The sequence below is a fragment of the Erpetoichthys calabaricus genome, chromosome 4, assembly GCF_900747795.2.
Source record: "Erpetoichthys calabaricus chromosome 4, fErpCal1.3, whole genome shotgun sequence".
NCBI lineage: Eukaryota > Metazoa > Chordata > Cladistia > Polypteriformes > Polypteridae > Erpetoichthys > Erpetoichthys calabaricus.
In genome coordinates, this window is record NC_041397.2 from 287,375,507 (window position 1) to 287,398,172 (window position 22,666).

Sequence of the window (22,666 nt, forward strand, 5' to 3'; positions counted from 1 at the left end):
CTTCTGTCTGTGTCTGTCATGTCGGGTGTTTGGTGACTGCTGTGCCCCTGGTAGTCCACAACAGAAAGACACAAATTTGATCAAACAGACAGCAAACAAAGTAGTTTGAAAACTGGTTCTCATTGATATTTGTTAATTCTTTGTTGAACTATAACCTATTGGCACTTGAAGAGAGAAAAACAAAAACCCAAATGAGCAGAATCCCTGGAGAAAAGAAACCTCTGGAGGTTCCTGGGTCAGTTATAACAGATGAAGTCAAAGACAGAGTTAGACCCAGTCATAGTCCTGTAGGCCGTGGCTGGGTAGCTGCCTACCCCCTCCTGGTATTCCACAGGAGAGTGTACTATTTTTAATTACTATTTTTCTAGAAACTTTTTATGATACAGTCCATAGTTGTTAGAATCAAATCTCACACTAAAACATTTCACAAATGTTATTGAGTCTTTAACCTTTTTTTTCTTTCCTTTATGTAGGTGTGGGTGAAATGCAAAAAGGATAAAGCTTACGAGGAAGGCCAACTGTGTCCTATGTGCACCAGTCCTAGGCAGCTAGCTAAGAAAGAGCTCTTACAATTAGAAAATCTCTCCTGCACAAGACCAGTTATTCAGGCAGCACTGAAGATGAACCAAAGCTCCTCAGAGGAAGATGTGACCAGTGAATACTTTCCTACAGAGCAATATTATGAAACTTTTGGAAATATAACACTCAATATGACGGATGAGCATGACAACAGTGTGGATTTGAACTGCCATATCAAAGCACCAAGAGATTCAACCAGATTTGATTTTGACCATCTCAATGCCCAACAGATCGCCATCAATATGACTCTTTCAGTTGATGTTGAGTGCCCAATAGGCCGTGAACATTATGAAAAGTTGTGGAAGCTAATTGCATACTATAGTGAAGTACCTGTCCATCTTGCAAGAGAAATTATGCTGAGAAAAGAACCTACGTTAAGTTATAGATACAGACAAGATAGTGGAAAGGACTCCTATTATTATACAGGTGTAAGAGCCAATGTGCATTCCCAGCCATCTTGGCTAATGCAGTCTTCTCTAAGTATACAACTGGACAGATTGCAGTCTACAGCCAATCATGTGCTCTTAATACTAACCACAAATTTTAACCAAATATTGGATACCGAAATTTCCAGAAGACAGAAAAGCAAATGGGTCATGATCGAGTCAAAAGCCGACGCCAAAAATGCAGTGGTCGTAATGGCCGGAAGTCTGTGTCAAATAGACTGCAATGTGCAGAGCTCAGGAGATCCACAAATTAAATGGGTTTTAACCAGACGGTACAAAAGTGGAGGCATCACATCACAGCCAGAATAACAGAGTTTCAGTTTCTAGCAGCGGTAAGCTGGTCATCAAAGCAGCAGACCATGCAGATTCTGGGGTATACTACTGTGTAGCACAAGTTAAAGGAGACATAGACATAATGGCCTTTTGGATTTCTGTGCAGGCAATGACAATCCATTCCTCTGGGGAAGGGAGCAGTTCTCTCATAAAAAATGCTGGTGAGCCGATTTCATTGCCATGCAGTGCTGTTGCTGTACCTGATGCACAAGTCAACTGGATTCTCCCAAGTAATAATGTTGTAAATAGCCTCTCGAATACGACTAGAGCGTATGTGTTGCAAAATGGCACGCTATTTATAGAGCACAGCAGGGTTAGTGACAGTGGATATTACAAATGTATAGCTGTAAACCAGTATGGGGCAGATTCCTTCTCTTCAAAAATAACAGTCACAAGGCCTCCATTGACACAGACCATCCGAAAAATTCCAAAGAAACCACAGTCAGTGTCTGGTGCATCTACCAAAATTAGAAACAGGGTAGCTGATTATGAGGAGGCTTCAGGGGATGGTGTTGAAGAGATCCAGAAAAAGCAGTCACCTAGAATTTCTTCAGGCAATCAAAGTGAAGGTCACAAGAGCAACACGCCAGAATCATCAAGACCACCAAGAAGACGAGTACATAAGAACAGGCTGCAAGGTCCTAATAGAGATCGCAAAACTAATAAAGGGAAAACAACTTTTGAATCCAGAAGAAGAGTAAATGTATCAAATAAAAAAATTGATCCACAGCAGTGGGCAGATATTCTGGCAAAGATACGCGAAAAAACGTTACTGAAGACAACGGCTCCTCCTCCAGAGGAAAGCCTGCCTACGCAAACAACACCGTCTAAGCATGCGACCACAACTCTGTCCTCAGAGTCAGAACACACAGATAATACTGATGAATTTGCCTCGGGTGAAAATCATGCTGATAATGTGGAATTATTTTCCGTATCAACACCTCAGTCTTATATTAAACATAATGAAATTGATTTTGTGACAGAAACAATGACGACAACTTCCTGGGCACACAGTTTCTAATGTGGACTCAGATATCAAGGTAACGGACTCTACACCATTGTCCTATTCAATCGATGATCTAAAAGCAAAAGAAAACACTGCGGACAACTTTATAGGAAATTCTCTGAGTGCTGCTTGATGTACAAGATAACCAAAGTGATTCTCTGGACACACATACTAGTTCTGAAAGATATAACGATCAGCTATATTACACACCAAAACTGGAAGCTGATCAACATTACCAGCATAGTACAATTACTGCTACAGAGTTTTAAAGTCAATGAAGACGTGATTAAAAGCTCATCTACGGTCCCCACAACTACAGCGTCAGCTGAAGAAAGAAATCATAATGGATTTACAGTTAATAGTATGAAACTAATTCCAAGCAGAAATGTGAACAGGCTAAAGGACAATGATTTAAGACTGGAAACTGTTTCTCTTGTAAAAGAAAATATATCACAACCAAGCATTCACCAGGCAAACAGAGAAACCACTTATTTCTCAGGCTTCAGAAGTACAACTGCAAGTACCGACAACTCCAAACATCCAAACTACTTCAACTATAACTAATTCTCAACATCCTAGGAGAAGGCCTGGCTATAGAAGACGATTAGACCCCAATCGATTAAGACCAGGGTTAAATAAAATCTCATCATCTCTGTCTACAACAACAACAACCACCACAAGAAGATCTTCCCTGTTGTATTCCACCCCTGGAATTTTTGTACCTGGACTAACTAATACTACGCCTGATTTGCATACAATTATGATTTCTGGGCACAACAAATACAAAACCAACTCCCACAATGATACACATTAAAACACTGGAATCAGGAGCTAAGGCGTTGATTCAAACTGAGGGAAAGACTCCAACACCTTATTCAAAATCCCCTAGTGCAACTCACATGGTGACCTTACAAAATCAAACATTGTCAATAAACCTTACAAAAATAAAATCAAGCATACAAGTAGGATGGGATACAACAAGTACTACTGTTACTACACAACCTGTTATAACAAATTCTGGGTCATTATCAGAAAGACAACAAGAAAAATCTGTTAAAAAGCAATCCACCATACCAGACTATGCTACCTCAAAGCCATTTTTCAATGATATAGTCAGTTCTCTAACAGATAGTACAGAATATCTCCATCCAGTTTCAGCAACAGAAGCATCTCATCTACATTTTCCAACAACTCATTCCACCACAGCAAACCCTACAACACATCCTTTAAGGGAATTTTCACCAGAACAGCAACAGGTGTCGAAAAATCCTGCAAAATTTGGTGACGCCATCTTAAATGTAAAGCAAGCTACAATAACCTCTAGAAATCAAGTGGCAACAAAGCAGCTGTCACCATTCCAAATTTCTTTTACTCCTTTCCCAAACCAAGTGACAAAAGATCGCTCCATCATTACAACCACAGCAGCTTCTACTTCACAGATGCAAGTAAAATATCTTCCTACAAAGATAACTGTTAAAGATGACGAGGTACAAAAACCACTAAAAGTGTTTACAAATTCAAGTACTGTGAATGAAACCAATGGTACCGGGCAACTAGGGGGTATCAGTAAATATCACAGTACAGATGTGCCAATGTCTGTGAAGCTTTCAACACAATCACCTTTCCCATTTGTAAATATGTGGTCTCAGGGTTCTAAATCAAATAGAACTTCAACCAGCAGAGAAAGCTCCACAGTGAAAATGGCAGTAGTGAATACTCCACGAAAAAATGAGTTAAGCTCCACTATGAAAACAACAACAACTTCTTCTTCACAATTCCATCAAAATGTATCCCTACAAAACAACAATAAACATTCTAATGCTATTCAGAACGGCTTGGTTTGGAACTCAAGGACTCCTACTTCGAATTTCATTCCTAATAAGCATGGCCTAAACCCAAGAGTGCCAAGCATATTTCAGAGATTCCCATATTACCATAATGGAAGAAACCCTTTCTTGAGGCCTAATCCAGACCTATTTAGAACACCAGTCAGGACCAATCCTCCTACAACTACAACCACAGTGAAACCCATAAAACCGAGCACTTCTTTCAAAAAGGAGAAGGTCACAACTCCAAAGCTACCTACTGTGAAAATGACACAGTCTTCCACAACAACACCAGCATTAAGTATCAGAGCTCCTCAAACATCTTCAACTACCATGAATCCAAAGACTACCGCCTTATACACACAGTGGAATGGTGTCTTCAACTACAGACCTCTTCATCCCCATTTCATTCCAAGTAAGGAAAGGACTATGCAGCGACCGTCTCATATTCCTCATCCTTCAACTGATATTCGAGTTCCTCATCTGGGCCCCAAAATCACCACAACGAATGTTCATACTGTGACTGTCCATGCAGAAATGGATGCCATTTTACCCTGTGAAACTACTGGAGAACCTAAGCCATTCCTTTCATGGACTAAAGTGTCAACAGGTAAAAGTGTTTTCATACATTTTATCTTCATGTGCTGGGTAGCTTCATTTCATATGTCAGGCTACAAAATTTGTATCCACCTTCAGGCAAACCTATTCAATCCACCGTGGGGTTGCAAGGGAGTGAGGCTATTGTGAAATCACGGGGCACCAGCGCTGGATGGAGCACCACACCATACACGCCAACACTCACTCACACTCTGTTTTTAATCAATCTTCCCTGTGTGTGTTTAGATATTGAAGCATAACTGAAGTACCTAGAGAAAGGCCCACGTGGATTAGCATAGGATGGTCTATGCAGCACAGTTTTTGAACACATACAGCATCAGCACTAATCACTGGTCACCATGCTGCCCTTAGAACCCTGTAAAGCAATCAAATGCTAAATGATTATTACTGTCAATATCATTATATAAAGCAGTGGTGGTTAAGTACAGTCCTGTGGCTGTGAGTTTCTGAACCAACCAGCTTTTACATTTGATTGGACTCTTACCTTAATCAAGCCAGCTGTTATTTCCCAGTTACTATGTTGTGATGTTTTAATCCAAAATTATAAAACTGGAATTGCTAAAATTGATTTGAAAGCTAACTGGTGCTTGTAACAAGTATTCACCCTCTTGCTTGCTTTCATATTTTATTGTTCTACAACATTGAATCACAGTGGATTTAATTTGACTTTTTTGATGTTAAAGTGAAAATAGATCCCTGTAATGAAAATCAGATTAGTACTCTAAATTAATTACAATTATAAAACACAAAATAATTGTTCTCATAACTATTCACACCTTTGGTGACTATGACAGCCTTGAATATGCATGCACAGATTTCTCTACTTCTCCATGAGCTCTGCAAATCTCTACATTACCATTTTTCTCTCATTTTTCTTTGTAAAACAGTTGAAGTTCTGTCAGGCTGCATACAGATCTGAGTGACGAGCCTTTGTCAAGTCCAGCCACAAGTTCTCATTTGGATTGCAATCTGGACTCTGACATTCACATTGTTGTTTTGAAGCAATTCCTGTGTAGGTTTTGCTTGATCCTTGGGGTTGTTGTCTTGTTGGAAACTAAATCCTACCCCAAGGTGCTGGTTTCTTGTAAATCACATCACTTTTTCATTATTTTGTTGCATTTGTTTTACCTTCGGAAGCCTTCCACAGTCTTCTGCATCCCCAGAGCCTCCACCAGCAGGATTCAGTGTGGATGGGTTTTTTTTTGATAAAATGCAGTGTTTGGCTTATTGTTAGTCTTATGACCACAAAGCTCTATTTTACTCTCATCAGACCACAGAACCTTCTTCGAGCTGACTTCCAAATCTTAAATTTGCAATCTCTAGACAAGATTTAGTGAGATTTGTATTTATAACAGTAGTCATTTGTGTAATCAGCAGGTCAAAAATTATAAGATATATGCAGAATCATTATTGTCCAACGTAATGGAACAATACAGAGACATACATCAAAATTCATCCAAACCACGACAATTTAGAGTCATCAATGAATCTAACAGGAAATCTTTAGGTTGTATGAGGAAATTGGAGTTATTAAATAAAAAAGAGAGACATGAGGCGAATACAGTATATTAGGAGATGCCATTTATAATATCAATTGAAAACTGAAAATTTGAAAAATGATGATTATTATTGTTATTTTTAAATCAAACAATGGTTACTCTATTATTAATACTTTCTTTAAAATAATGCAGCATTCTTTGCATTTTTCTTACAGGAGCTGTAATGGCAATAAATACAAGGATACAAAGATTTGAAGTTCATGGAAATGGAAGCTTTATTATTCGTAAAGCTCAGCTTCAGGACCGTGGACAGTACCTTTGTACTGTTCAGAACCAATATGGCATGGATAAAATGATCATCATGTTAATGGTGGTGGCTCAGCCCCCAAAAATGACTGTATCCCGTTATCGAGACGTGACAGTATACCTTGGAGATACAGCCAATCTGGAGTGCAGAGCACAAGGCATTCCGTCTCCCAAACTTTCGTGGATACTGCCAGACAGGACAATGCTACACTCAGAAGGCTCAGGAAAGGGAAGAATAATAATGATGGGAAATGGAACTTTAAGTGTTACAGCCACCAGCTTCCTAGACAAAGGAATTTATAAGTGCATAGCCAGCAGTGTTGCAGGAGCAGACAGCATAACAGTCAGGTTGCATGTTACGGCCTTACCTCCCATGATTCAACAGCAAAGAAGTGAAAATCTTACCTTGGCAGAAGGGCAAAATATTTACATTCACTGTACTGCCAAAGCTGCTCCTCTTCCCAACATCCGCTGGATTGTCTTTGATGGGACCCAGATCAGACCGTCTCAGTTTATCAATGGCAACTTGTTTGTCTTTCCAAATGGGACCCTCTATATTCGCAATTTAACCCCAAGAAACAATGGGAATTATGAATGCATGGCAAGTAATGCAGTTGGAGCATCCCGAAGAACAGTTAGCCTGACTGTGATGAAGAGTGCTTCTACTGCAAAAATCATTGCAGCCTCTCCACAAAGAAGTGAAGTCACTTATGGAGGTACTCTTCATTTGAACTGCACAGCTTCTGGTGACCCTGGGCCGAGGATAATATGGAGGCTACCCACAAAGAGGCTTATTGATGCACAGTACAGGTAAAGTGGTCTTAATATAGAAAGCTTATGTGTCATTATGTGTCAGTGTGTGTATATAGTCACAGGGCATGGCCTTTACCTCATCACATTGCGCTCAGTATAAATTTAGAGATACTCTGTTAGAACATTAGAACACTCTAGACTCTACCCATTCAGCCCAATAAACCTCATCAGTCCTATCCACTTCTTTCTTCCAAAAAACCATCAAGTTGAGTTTTGATAGTCCCTACTGTCTACCACACTACTTGGGGGCTTATTCCAAGTGTCTATCGTTCTTTGTGTAAAGAAAAACATCCTAATGTTTGTGTGAAATTTACCCTTAACAAGTTTCCAACTGTGTCCCCGTGTTCTTGATGAACTCATTTTAAAATAACAGCCTTGATCCACTGGACTAATTCCCTTCATAATTTTAAACACTTCAATCATGTCACCTCTCAATCTTCTTTTGCTTAAACTGTAAAGTCTCAGCTCTTTTAATCTTTCTGTTCTAATAAGGGTAACGATGGCAACAAGTACAGAAGGACCGAGCACTTTTTCTATCTTCAAAAACACTCTGCAGCTCCTGGTAAATGCGTAGGTACCACCTGAGAAATATCATTATACCAGCTTGTCCTGGGTCTCCTTCTCGGAGAACAGGCTTAATATTTCTCCTGCAGGAAAACACCCTGGGGCATAGTCATGAGATCACCTCAAACAGAACCTTCTTAATCTGTAGTATTAGACTCTGTATCATGTTGTCCTCACAAACTCCCAAGCTCCTAATCCTGTCATGGAGATGGAGCTCTGCTTAGTAGCTGCATGTGAAACACCTGTTCTCACAATCTCATTCTTTCATTTACTACCTTCAAGTGGAGCACATAATGTAGTTCAGGACCAGGCCATAGAAAGACTTTTAAAGCTTGTTGACTCCCTCACATCACAATCCACACAATACCTGCAGTATTGTGGCTGCTGCACTAATCAATCAATCAGCCTCAGCACCTCAAGATGCTGAAACATATTGATTTGTAGGACTCTGCCATTAGGAATCTGAGTTTTGTGAAATGAGATTATTATATAGTGGTTGAGCTTGTATATCTCCTGTATCATTTAAGCTGTTTTGTTAGAAAACTAGGGCTGTTGGTTAGGGTACCCATGTGTTGTGAAAAAGTGAAACAAACATGGCCAAATGAGTGACAGCCTCTAAAAAGACCCACAAACCAGGACAGAACCCTCACACTGATCTTCGTAGAGACAGACCTTACCCCAGGCAGCCTCAAATTCAACAGGCAGGCTTCGGTCTACGCAGGCCAAAAAAGGGGTACTGGATTTAAGCAGTTAAATCTCCATTAAATCTCCATTAAATATCCCAGATATACAAAATGCACTAAATGCCCCTCAAGGGAGATGAAAACCGGAAGACCTCTGGCTTGAGAGACATGTCTATTAAATTATTTATTTTATTCTGATTGAGTTTCCTGGGCGCATTTAAATAAGGTGTAAAGTATATCCATTGTTGTTGATTTTTTGAATTAGAAAGTTGATTGTTTAGAAAGTTTAGACTTATTATTATTTTTCTGCAATGTGAAATTGCTTTGGGTGTCATTGTTGTGGAGGCTATGCACTTGGAGGTTTCTTGGCAAACCTTCCCAGAATTCTCTGAGAAGCATGACATTTGGGACATGTCTTTGAAACAACCGTATTTAGATCTGCATGGAGACTGCTTCCATATCCAAGACTGATGAGTAAATCCACTAGTCGTGTATGATAAAAGTTTAGAATTCTTGTCTCCCAGTATTTTTAATTTGTGCTTTGATTTTTGGTTTACAGGTCTGGTTAACGGTTTAATTTTGATAATCTGATCAGTTGCCCTCCTCGGTTTATTTTGAGTATGATTTTCTTCTGGTTCTATCATCAAATCCTCACTGCCTCTTTTGAGTCAGTATAATGTCCACCATGAGAATCTTAACAACTAAAGAATTTATTTCAAATAACTAAATTAAAGCACAAATTAAAACCCTTTATTTAGAAACCAAGATAAAGTGAAAAATAATTAAAAAACAGAAAAATTTTAAATACAGTATACCGTCTCACACTAAAATTTTACTTGAACCAACTCCTCCATCTGAACATAAGAGAAGAGGGCAGTTTAGCAGCAGTGACGTCATGGTGGTCCAATATACAATACATAAATACAAAATCTTCTTCTTCTTTTGGCTGCTCCCATTAGGGGTCGCCACAGCAGAACATCTGTTTTCCATATCATCCTGTCTTCTGCATCTTGCTCTGTTACATCCACCACCTGCATGTCCTCCTCTCACCACATCCATAAACCTTCTCTTAGACCTATACAATACAATACAATACATAAATACAAAATAATAAATACAAATCTAAACATAATTTTACATACATATAAAAACACATGAAAAATACCTCAAAAACAACACAAATAATACAACAAAAAAACAAACATAAACCAGGGAACAGACACAGGCTGACACATCACACCTTGGCAAACAATTCCAAAGAGGACCAAAATGGGAAGAAAATCAAAGCACGGAGTATTTTAAATAGAAATCTCATACTGTATATTAAAGAAGAAACAATCTTAGAATCTTTCCATCAGACAAATAATGGAAAGGATATAAGAATTGAAAACCTGTTGAATTTCAAGAATGGTTTGCAGTTCACCAGCATAAGGAAGAAAGATCTGTAGTAGAAATAATCATTAAGCAAAGACAGGAGGATCTTTAAATCATAAATCACAATCTTTATTGCACAGCAATGTAACAATGAGACTTCACCATTGTGCAGGGACTTAAACTAGGAAGTGCATCTGTTTATATTTCATTTCTTATCATCTATGCAGAACCCTCTAACTCCTTCTAGTTCTTCCCTCCAGTTACCTAATGTCCATGCCTACCATTCCCTAATGTTCATCACCTGACCAAAGCTGGCCATCAGTACTTCATACCCCGTGCAGATGTCCAAAACGTATTTACTGACCAGTAGGGTCAAGACCAGGAGGACCCACATATAAGACACCAGGCTGCTCAGATGAATAATTACTTTTTAACCATCTCTCAAGGTTAAAGTCTTAGTAGCTGCATTTCTACAACAATGACCTCAAGTTCTCTTATATTACACGCTGTCCTTGACTTGGCATTACCTCATGTTAGTGTTGGAACAAGCAGACAAAGAAGCCTTTAATAATTAACTCTTAAAGCTAGCTAATATAACACATTTTGCTTTAACTTAATTGAGGATGTATTGATCCGAAATTTTAAATTCTCTGTGCAAGCAGCTTATCCAATACTAATACATTCTAATCATCAATACCAAAGATTAATCAATTAGGCTAATACCACAAAGGCCAATGTAGAAAAAGCTTTTTTTGTTATGTAGACTTGCAAATAGAGTTCCACGAGCGAAGAATAGGTCAGGGTCGCACCCCTTTCCATTTCTTGTCCTCACATGGAGAGTGTAGCTGAAAATCCAAGGCCTCTCTTTCAGTAGCATGAGCTTATACAGTTTAGAAGATCTCCATCAGCCTGATGGCCAATCTGGTTTCTAGCTGTGAGAGGTTGTTCTGAAATAACAGCAGGCTCTCTCAACCTTCAATGTCATATCACTTGTCCCTTCCCCTAATACTTCCAGAGATGGTAAAAGCAGCAGGATGTGAACTTGTGATACCCAGGTTGCCCGTAGCTGGCGTACTCTCCTTGAACTGGAATATTAATAGTCATTAATGGGATGGCTAGGGCAGCGAGGACACATTACAACAAAGGCTGCTGTAAATCAAAGTGCTTAGTGCATTTTTATTTCAGTTAAACAGTGTTCAAAAACAAAGTGCTGCGCAGTTTCTTTAAACAATAAATAAATAATCCATGATAAAAAAGCAGGCGTATCTTATCAGTGGCCATTAAAATCAACAACAAATGAATAATCCATAAATAATTTAAACCAAAAGAATATAAACCCAGAAATGAAATCGGGCACATCTTTCACTGTTCTAAGCCCTCGTGATTCTCTGATTCTTCTCCACCCTCACTTACCCATCTGGTTTGCTCAGCGGGAGCAGTCAACCATTTAAAAGTGGCTTGCATCCCAGCCACCACAACTGGTTAATGCTGGGGCGCTCAAGCCCGGGTCTATTGTTTCAACACCTTCATATGTGTATCCATAGGACAATCTTCGGAATTGTTTTGGTCGCTCCTGCTCTAGGAATGCCCAGCAGGAGCAACCCTACCCTACAAAGGCCGTAATGTTCACTCAACATGGGCCCACTGCACCAGCTTGCATGCAAGATCGTACTTGCATACATTTAAATTTTAATTCTCTCATGTACAATCCATCCTGGGTATGACATTAATCTGCATCCAGCCCTGCAAGGAGGTCCTCCAACTTGCAGGGAAAACTTGGTTGTTGCTGGCAGGATTGGCACTCCAGCCACTGTAAGAAACCTCACACTGTTCAGTGTGGTGCTGAGGTGTCACCCATTGCGCAGTTGCACTGAGATGTCAATCCGGGTGGTTTGCCATATGGTGGGCGTGGCTGTAATCAGCGCATGCTCCCAGCCTCCTCCTCATGTACAACCTAACATGTGGTCACATACTGCACAGGTTGAAAACCTCTGCTCTAGTCTATAACTCCATTCATTTAGGACTATTTTGATGTAATCATTGAAGAACATCTTGAGTTACCTGTTGTGGTATGACTTTGTTAATATGTTTTCCATTTGGGTCAATCTTGCACTTAATTTTCAGGTTTTGAGGTCAATTCCACTCAATTTTCAATTTTTTGAGTTTAACTGTTCTTTGAGTTGTATTGTTCTCTGTAATATTTTGGCCAGCATATTGATTTGTTGTGGCTTCAGCTATTGTGCATGACTGTTGTTAGGACAGCGCACATGTTGTCAGTGGCCTGTCCTCGGAAGATGTGAGTGACCTGGTTAATCAACACTGCAGGTTAAAGGTTGACCAAAAGTTCACTTCACTATCTGAACTGCAGATTCCAAACCTACCAAGAAATCTTTGTTACTCCTCATCTCATAATGTTCATTTGACTCTGACCCTTGCTTGTTTTAAACTTTACTTGTTGTCTCATGCTTCTTTATTTTGCTCAGTGCTCTTTGATCTTCTGGTTTAAACCATTTCCTGGCTTACATGTGCAATGGACTAAAATTACTACTTAAAAAAGTGACATTTCTGTGTGTTGTTTTAGAAAAAAAACATATAAATAACAAACGTAAAAGCCAATAGATTGAGGGGGCAATGAAAACCCTTTGTTTGAGACTGAGAGGATAAATAAAGAGGCAAATTTCCTGAGTAAGGCTGTGTGGCCACCAGGGGGTGTTACAGCACCTCAAACACCAGACTCAACCTCACACACACAAGTCCCAATATAATAACTAGGTTTATTTTCACCAAATACCTTGCAAAAAAAGGCTTCAAAAGTGACATAAACCAAATACAACACAATTCTTCTCTGTCTCTTTCTCTTCTCCACACCTCCCAGGTGAGCTTGGTCCGTCCTCCACACCCAATTCTTACTTGCCTAGCTGTGGTGAAGTGGTCTATTTTATTTTGTACCTGGGAATAATTCCAGGGGGCGGCACGGTGGCGCAGTGGGTAGCGCTGCTGCCTCGCAGTTGGGAGACCTGGGGACCCGGGTTCGCTTCCCGGGTCCTCCCTGCGTGGAGTTTGCATGTTCTCCCCGTGGTCTGCGTGGGTTTCCTCCGGGCGCTCCGGTTTCCTCCCACAGTCCAAAGACATGCAGGTTAGGTGGATTTGGCAATTCTAAATTGGCCCTAGTGTGTGCTTGGTGTGTGGGTGTGTTTGTGTATGTCCTGCGGTGGGTTGGCACCCTGCCAGGGATTGGTTCCCTGCCTTGTGCCCTGTGTTGGCTGGGATTGGCTCCAGCAGACCCCCGTGACCCTGTGTTCGGATTCAGCGGGTTGGAAAATGGATGGATGGATGGATGGAATAATTCCAGTGCTAGGGCATAACCCAATGGAAATATTTCCAGGTTAATATAAATTCCCAAAAAGTTGGGATTATGAATCCGATCATCTCCCCCTGGAAGCCCCTTGAAACTCAACTGGTCTGCCAAAAGGGACCACAGCCCCCAGCATGCCCTGCAGGGGTCTGTATGTGAATCCTAACCCAGGAAGGCTGCCACCTAGTGTATTATCCATCCATCCATCCTCTACCGCTTATCCGAGGTCGGGTCCCGGGGGCAGCAGTTTGAGCAGAGATGCCCAGACTTCCCTCTCCCCGGCCACTTCTTCTAGCTCTTCCGGGAGAATCCCAAGGTGTTCCCAGGCCAGCCAAGAGACATAGTCCCTCCAGCGTGTCCTGGGTCTTCCCCGGGGCCTCCTCCCGGTTAGACGTGCCGGGAACACCTCACCAGGGAGGCGTCCAGGAGGCATCCTGATCAGATGCCAGAGCCACCTCATCTGACTCCTCTCGATGCGGAGGAGCAGCGGCTCTACTCTGAGCCCCTCCCGGATGACCTAGCGTATTAGAGTAGAAAATATTCATCAATACCATAATTCTATTGTACTGGCCCCCCTGCTGTGCGAGGATTCTTATTCAATCCATGCCAGTCCATGTGTGCCATCCATTACTGCTGTTACAGGGTTATAGCTGTACATAGGGCATAGATATTTACCTGCTTTGAAGATCTATCTTTGATTGGTATCTCATCAGTAGACAGAATAGTGATAACAGAACTACCTGCTTGTTTAGGATGTGTTTGTATTTATTTCGCTTGAAAACGTATGCATTTTGAGGATATTGGTCTTAATCAATTTACAGGTGGTATATTTACTTCTTGATAATAAGCAACAGTACCATTGATATGTACCATTGTTTAGCCAAGCAGCAGAAATTAAAGCAATTATGTACCCCTGGGCAGATCAGAATAAAAAAAAAATGTATTGTCGGAAATTCCTAACTGCCAACTGCTTCTTTTATGCTTTTTGCACCATACTCCTGTGGCTATACCCTGTAGCAACAATTGCTTGTACGTGGCACAGGTACTCCTATGCCTGAGGCCGGTAACACATGTGTCTTCTGGTTTTCCCATTAAACCTCGAATTGACAATACACTGAAACAATACCTACATGTTTACTTTAAAACTATGTGAGGTAATTTAAAGACAATCTTTAAAAACCTTTAATATTTTATGAACATTAACTTCACCAGGACTGCCGCAGACCCCTGTGTGCAGTCTTGCAGCCCATAGTGTGGACAGAAGGTGAGAATCAGGCCAGGACATGGCACCAATACATTATATGATAGAGCCAATCAAATATCCACAATCTCTCACGCTGAAGCAATTTAAAGATGCCTGTCACCCTAATCTTCACAAGGCTGACAGGAAAACAATGATATGTGGATAAAATCTGATGTAGACGTATGAAGCAGCACAGACTTCACAGAGGTAGTGACCTAACCGCTATGCCAGAACACCATTTTATTCTCATAAATGGCAAATAATGTTAGTGCTGATTAAACAGATTCAGTAAAAGGATTGATGATGGTATTATACTTGTATTACACTTAATGCACTTTGAATGCATTTTTTAAATATAAAATTGTTTTCTCTCTTTCTCTTTTTGTTTTACAGCTTTGATCCCCGGATTAAAGTTTATGTCAATGGTACATTAGTAGTCCATATGGTCACAGAAAAAGATGAAGGAGACTACTTATGTGTGGCAAGAAACAAGATGGGTGATGACTACATTTTACTTAAAGTAAATGTCATGATGAAGCCGGCCAAAATAGAATACAAACAGCAGACCAACCACAAAGTTACATACGGTGGCAACCTGAAAGTAGACTGTATCGCATCAGGACTGCCCAACCCTGACATCACGTGGAGTTTACCAGATGGCACCGTGGTCAACAGTGTCATGCAATCTGATGACAATGGCTTACGTACCAGGAGATATGTGGTGTTTAACAACGGTACCTTGTTCTTCAATGAAGTAGGAATGCGGGAGGAAGGAGATTATACATGCCATGCCGAAAACCGAATGGGAAAGGATGAAATGAAAGTGCATGTTGTGGTGGTGGCAGACACACCAGTCATCAGGCATAAAAATTACTCGGTTGTGAGTGTTCCATATGGAGAATCAGTTTCGCTGAAATGTGAGGCAAAGGGTGAACCGATTCCAAAGATAACATGGCATTCTCCAACTAACAGAATAATTTCCTCCTCTTCGGACAAATATCAGATACACAATGATGGTACTCTGTTGTTACAAAAAGTGCAGAGGTTCGATAGTGGAAACTACACCTGTGTTGCAAAAAACACAGCTGGGGAGGACAAAAAGGTCATTCGTGTGGACGTCCAAGTTATCTCGCCATCAATCAATGGAAGCAGAAGTGCTGTGAGCAATATTAAAGTGAAAGCCATTAAGGAGCATCGTATGTTGTTGGATTGTAGAGCAGAAGGAATGCCTATTCCACGAGTGATGTGGGTCTTGCCAGAAAATGTCGTTTTGCCTGCTCCATATTATGGAAGCCGATTCACAGTGCACCGGAATGGAACTCTAGACATAAAATCCCTGAAAAAGACAGATTCAGTCCAGCTAGTCTGCATTGCCCGTAATGAAGGAGGAGAAGCAAGGCTTATAGTTCATCTGGATGTTATAGAAGATTTACAGGCACCCATACTAAAGAACCCTTTAAAAGAGATTTTGTCTCTAACTGCTGGGTCAAACTTGCAAATAAATTGTTCTGCTGAGGGTAAACCAGTGCCAGATATTCTATGGATCCTTCCCAATGGAAGCCATCTTACTAATGGGAAGCAGCTTTCCAATATCTATCATGCACAAGATGGCACTCTTCATATTCACCATTCATCAGTCACGGAAGCTGGCACCTACCGCTGTGTAGCCAAGAATACGATAGGCCAAGCGGAAAGAACGGTTGTGCTTGAAATCGGCAAAAAGCCAGAAATTAATAACCCATACACAGGTTTGGTGAGCATAATCAACGGTGAAAATTTGTTGCTCAACTGTGCATCGGTAGGAGACCCACAACCAAAGATATTCTGGTCGTTGCCTAATGGGATGACTCTAAGCCGACCCCAAACAGCTGGCCGCTACGCAGTTCTTCAGAATGGCTCGCTATCCATTCATCAGGCATCTGTCTACGACAGAGGGACCTTTTCCTGCAAGGTTGTCAATGAATATGGAGCCACATCAATGAGCGTGGCTGTGATTGTCATTGCTTACCCACCAAGGATTACAAGCAACCCACCTTCAGTAACTTATGCCAGCCCCGGGAGTGCTGTTCACTTAAACTGTATGGCCATAGGCATCCCAAAACCTGAGGTGACATGGGAACTGCCGGACAAAACACACCTCATGGCATCCGCTCAGCCGCGACTTTTTGGGAACAAATACCTTCATCCTCAAGGATCGTTAATCATTCAGAATCCATCCCAAAGGGATGTAGGGTATTACAAGTGCACTGCTAAAAATCTTATAGGAAGCGACTCAAAATCGACATACGTACATGTGTTCTGATTTGTAAACATGTCTTTAAAATATGCCCGTTGAACTGCTAATGTTTGTACAGGAGATACTACTAACTACAAGTAACTTAAATGGACAAAGCAATGGAGTCGTAGAGAATGGAACAGAAAGGCTGAAGAAGTATGGCATTTGCAATAAGCCCTTAAATTGTGACTTTTATATTGGTTAAAAGAATGAAATTAAACATAAATATCAGAAAGTGAAAAACACACTGTATAATGGGTAGTTTTATACTTTATATATATATATATAAATATATAGTTAGAGTGAGAGAAAGGGATTCACGGATAAATTGATATCTCAGTACATATATAAATTTTCTATATGTAGTATATAAAATCCTGCGGTGGGTTGGCACCCTGCCTGGGATTGGTTCCTGCCTTGTGCCCTGTGTTGGCTGGGATTGGCTCCAGCAGACCCCCGTGACCCTGTGTTCAGATTCAGCGGGTTAGATAATGGATGGATAGATGGATAGTATATAAAATATATACATATATACAATACTATATATGCAATTGCACACATATAGTATGATATATGTATGATATATATATCAGCATATTATATAGTACAATATACATATACCCAGTATATATGTGTGAAATGTTATATGTACAATATGTACTGTATGTGTATAATATATATATATATACTGTAGGTATATATTTATACAGTTTACACAGCCTATCTATATATATTGTAATAAAAAAGAAAGTTGTCAGGAAGAAAGAAGGTTGAGGTAGCAGCCAGTAATCCTTGTTTAATATGGGTCGCTGAAAAAGGGAAATGTAAATGCACTCAAGTGTGGAAAAAGTTGGCATTCATCCAAAACAAACAAAAGGAGTGTTGAGGGATAGTTCCATCTTTCTCAAACTTCAGTCCATCAAATAACAGCCACTTGTGGTGACTCTGGGATTTTTATATCGGTGTTCCGGAAGGAGTAGGAAGCAGAAGCTAAGTCAGTTTTCATCTGGCTGGTGAGCTTCTGAACTGCAGACAGAAAGTGAGATGGAGTTAGTGATAGTGGCTCTACTCTACTCGCGGTGGTATTGTTTACCTTGAGCCCTGAAGATGTCCCTGAAGCAAGCTTGCTTGACTATTTATACAGTATATATATATATATATATATATATATATATATATATATATATATATATATATATATATATATATATGACACAGATAACTATGTTTGATAAAACTCAGCCATAATGGTGCATATCTTACAATTGTTACGATCTGTACATACATTGGTCAGTGACTCACACCTTTACTGCCAGGGTTGTTGTGACTTCCATATTGTATGTTTCTGGGCTGAATACCATTGGTTATAAACAGTTTGCCCTAAGCCTTCTTGTTGTTGCAATCACAGTTTCAGTGCATGGCCCTGGGGTCTTTTCTAAAGCAGGTGGTGACTCCTGCCTCACGGAGAAGTGCAGTGCAAGCACGGCATGCTCCGTAGTAGTCGATGGTAGCTGGTGTAGATAACCAAGAAAAGAATGTTGACATTCTGTGAAACTGATTAGTAGGTCATGGTTAGATTGTACTGTCTGAAATGAAGTTATACCAATGGCTGCTGAAAACGTTTCACGTGAGGAGCCTGTATACGAAGTACATGGGACAAAATTAACAAGGAATGTTTGGCATCATTATGTCATGAAAAGGAGAGGATGTGTTGTTTGTATTATTGGTCAAGGTTTTCTCGTTGGGAATTAGACTCTGTATGAACTCTAAATATCCACTAATTTTGATTGATATACAGTATGATAAATGAACTCTGTCTCCTATTCTATGAAGTATCTACTGATAACGTCAGAGCAAGGTAGTGGGCCAGACACATCATATAGGCATTTTGTATTTTTGCAGTTGGTGCAGCGACCTACTTTGCTCACTGCTGCTTTATAACTGTGGAGTGCTTTGGTTCAGTTCTGACTGTGAAGTGTTAACATAATCATAATCTGTAAAAAAACGTACAACCTTGTTTGTCTGTAAATTCTAACACCAATACAACAGATAATCAACTCTATAACAATATAGAGCAGGAGCTTGGACGCAACCTTTTCACACACAAATGTACATGTATATCTGAGAGAACCCGCTAGTGACACAAACAAATGGTATGGGTGTGATCTTTGTGGCGATTTCACATTCTCCCCATCTTCATTTAGTTTGGTTTCCTCCAGATCTCAATGGCGTATGGGCAGTATATCAGTTTTTAATTGGACATATAGGAGTGAGCACAGGTGTGTGATAGCGTGTTATACCATGGACATGTGGTCTGTCTACGATTGGTTCCAGCTTGGTGCCTGACACTACTAATACAGGGTCCAGCCCACCAAGACTCTGTATTTAAATAAGTCAGACTGGAAAATAAATAAATTAAAATAATGAACATGTCATAGTGCAGATGAGACTATGTACAAAAAGTAACACACAAGAATGCTGCACAATGTTACAGAGTGCCTCTCAGTCCATAAAGTCACAAACTGTATCACACTGATGGAAGCCATGAGAAGGAACCAAAGAAACTGGTCAAGTAGTTTAGTCTAAAGACAAAGGACTTGTAGGGCATCCAACATAAAACATCCAGTGGCCATCTCATACTTCAGCTGTCGTTAACATCTGTAAAAGAACACAGCGTCTGAATGTGTGCTAAGACAACAGAAGCGAGGTGCAGTTAGCAATGATATGAAGTGGTATTTAATACAGTGGAAAAGGGAAGCCTTAGCTTTGCCTAATATGTATCTCCTGTTGCGTTCTCGGGTTTGTGTTGCACAAATTAACTAGAAACAAGTACTTTTTTCTGAAGCACACTCTATATGAGACGTGAGAACAATTGTGGAGTCTTTCAACTTAAAAGCATAAAAGAAATTTGTCAGATATGTTTAAGGAGTTTACTCCATGTCCGTCTCATCAGATTCAATAAAATTCAGAAATGTTTCCTTCATAGCTGCTCTTATGCAGGGTGGCAGGCTCACTGACTTTCACGTAGACCTATGTAAATATATGTATAAATTGTAAAGAGAAGAATTAAAAGAAAACATAAGGGTTGGGTACCACATGTCCCACATTTAATGGTACATCTCATGTCCAGGGCAGCCTAGGCTTGCCAGTGCTCTGTGACTCTCACGTGTCAGAAAATTAGTCTCCACCTTGAAACTCTGTACTCTTCAGACGCAGATTCCCAACTGAACGCTGACTACCGGTACGTTTGTTCTTTAATAAGACCCTGTAGCAGAAGAGGCAGCAGCTTCAGGCAAAACCAGAAGTGTCATCACAATCCATTCTGGGACTCATCCTTGGGGTAGCATGGAAAAGAGAAGAAGGTGTTAGTGACTGTGTCTCCTTACAATTTGGGCATGGAGGGGCTAACCTCATTAGTGTTTCAGAGCATAACTGAAAGAAAATTACACAGGAGGGCGGCACGGTGGCGCAGTGGGTAGCGCTGCTGCCCCGCAGTTGGGAGATCTGGGGACCTGGGTTCGCTTCCCGGGTCCTCCCTGCGTGGAGTTTGCATGTTCTCCCCGTGTCTGCGTGGGTTTCCTCCGAGCACTCCGGTTTCCTCCCACAGTCCAAAGACATGCAGGTTAGGTGGATTGGCGATTCTAAATTTGCCCTAGTGTGTGCTTGGTGTGTGTGTGTGTTTGTGTGTGCCCTGCCCGGGATTGGTTCCTGCCTTGTGCCCTGTGTTGGCTGGGATTGGCTCCAGCAGACCCCTGTGACCCTGTGTTCGGATTCAGTGGGTTGGAAAATGGATGGATGGAATTACACAGGGGCAGCACGGTGGCGCAGTGGGTAGCGCTGCTGCCTCGCAGTTGGGAGATCTGGGTTCGCTTCCCGGTCCGCCCTGCGTGGAGTTTGCATGTTCTCCCCGTGTCTGCGTGGGTTTCCTCCGGGCGCTCCGGTTTCCTCCCACAGTCCAAAGACATGCAGGTTAGGTGGATTGGCGATTCTAAATTGGCCCTAGTGTGTGCTTGGTGTGTGTGTGTGTTTGTGTGTGTCCTGCGGTGGGTTGGCACCCTGCCCAGGATTGGTTCCCTGCCTTGTGCCCTGTGTTGGCTGGGATTGGCTCCAGCAGACCCCCGTGACCCTGTGTTCGGATTCAGCGGGTTGGAAAATGGATGGATGGATGGATGGATGGATGGATGGAATTACACAGAAAAAAAAAAACAAAAATAAAATGAAGCGAGGTTCAGAAGTAGAAGAACAGCTTTACAGTAACTACAGCCAAAAATTCACAAGACAAAACTGAAATCAAGCAGGATTGTTGAAAGTTCAAAAAACAGTTTGAAGGGTTTTGAAGTCCGTAGAGTCAGATGAAGAAGTATCTCTTTTGATGAAATTTGATCCCGTTGCTTCATTTTTGACAGTGCCACAATCTTTAAGGACGTGACTGCTCCGGAATGGTCTTGGCAACAGGCATCATCAATGATACCGTTGGAAGGGACAAAATGGCAGTGATAATATTACTCGAATCAAAAAAATCACAATCATAACCAGAGGTGTTTACTAAGAATAAGAGCAGCTAAATAAAAAAAAACAAAGAAAAATATTTACACAGAGACCTCTTAGACAAGGTGCAAAAAATATTCAAAATAGGAGACCCTGTCAAGTCGACCCCTGTAGATGCTCCCTATGGACATGTGAGCGACAATACATAAATGGGATGAAGTGACATTTTTTGAAGGGATAGTATAAATGGTTGGATTGAATCAGAGAAGAAATAAAGTAGCCAAAAAGTGCAATTTTTAATCTTGGATTATTTACCAGTATGAAACTGACTAACGTAGTGTTGAACGTCGATTGCTCCACTTCACAGATTCTCTAAACTTCCATCCATCCATCCATTTTCCAACCCGCTGAATCCGAACACAGGGTCACGGGGGTCTGCTGGAGCCAATCCCAGCTAAACTTCCATATTTTCCAGAATTCTTATTATTATTGATGGTTCACCTGTCACCAAACATTCTTCACAATACCAACTGGATGATAATGATCAAACCACTTCCAATTTGGGGTATGAGCAGGAATTCTTCCCTGCAAAGGCCCTATAAATGATATCTTTTTTTGCACCTCAATTACGTTTGGATTCAAAGTATGTCGTGATGGCAAACATGTGACGATGCACCTGCCAGTTGTCTATGGCCACTGAAACTTCATTTAATACACAACACTGCCACACCACTATGCATACGCAACCCACCACACCCCATTAACCTTCACATCCTCGTGTTGTGCCTGTTATATTTGAGGTAGCACAGTCGTTGTTGCTTAGCACTCTTGAGTCTTATCTTCTTTATTGAATTCTGGATTTTTTCTCTAGTGGTTTAGAGTTAGTATGCCCCCCTCATGTCTGAATGAAAGATGTGAATATTTGGTGAATTGGTGATTTCAATTTACCTGTGTGCCACAAATGGTCATTTGACTTGCCCTGTCTTACATTTTGTCAGAAGTCCTAAATTAGTTTACTAAAAGGATGGATCATTTATCTATATATTCAATATATCTGTGCATGTGTGTACATTAATAAATGAAAAACAATGTATTAGAATATCATAGGGTTTTAAATGTGAAAAAAACAGGTTTGCATTCCATATTACCCCCTTAAAACTAAGAGCTATGAACTTGTGCTGGCAAGTTCCTCTCCAGAGCTAAACGATGTGGAACTTAGTCTATTGAGATAAATTATCATTTGTTCAGCCCTGGATAC

The 22,666-nt window shown here is 40.7% G+C and overlaps 1 protein-coding gene across 1 annotated transcript in view; it reads left to right on the forward strand.

Annotated features, from left to right (window-relative positions):
- mxra5a (matrix-remodelling associated 5a) overlaps nt 1-17,163 on the forward strand; it is a 69,038-nt gene extending 51,875 nt beyond the window's left edge. The window contains 5 exon segments of the mRNA XM_051926671.1: nt 474-1,289; nt 1,291-2,373; nt 3,129-4,800; nt 6,523-7,423; nt 15,039-17,163. Of these exon segments, the coding sequence (XP_051782631.1) occupies nt 474-1,289; nt 1,291-2,373; nt 3,129-4,800; nt 6,523-7,423; nt 15,039-16,947 (6,381 nt within the window). The 3' untranslated portion in view covers nt 16,948-17,163.
- The last annotated feature ends 5,503 nt before the right edge of the window (nt 17,164-22,666 follow it).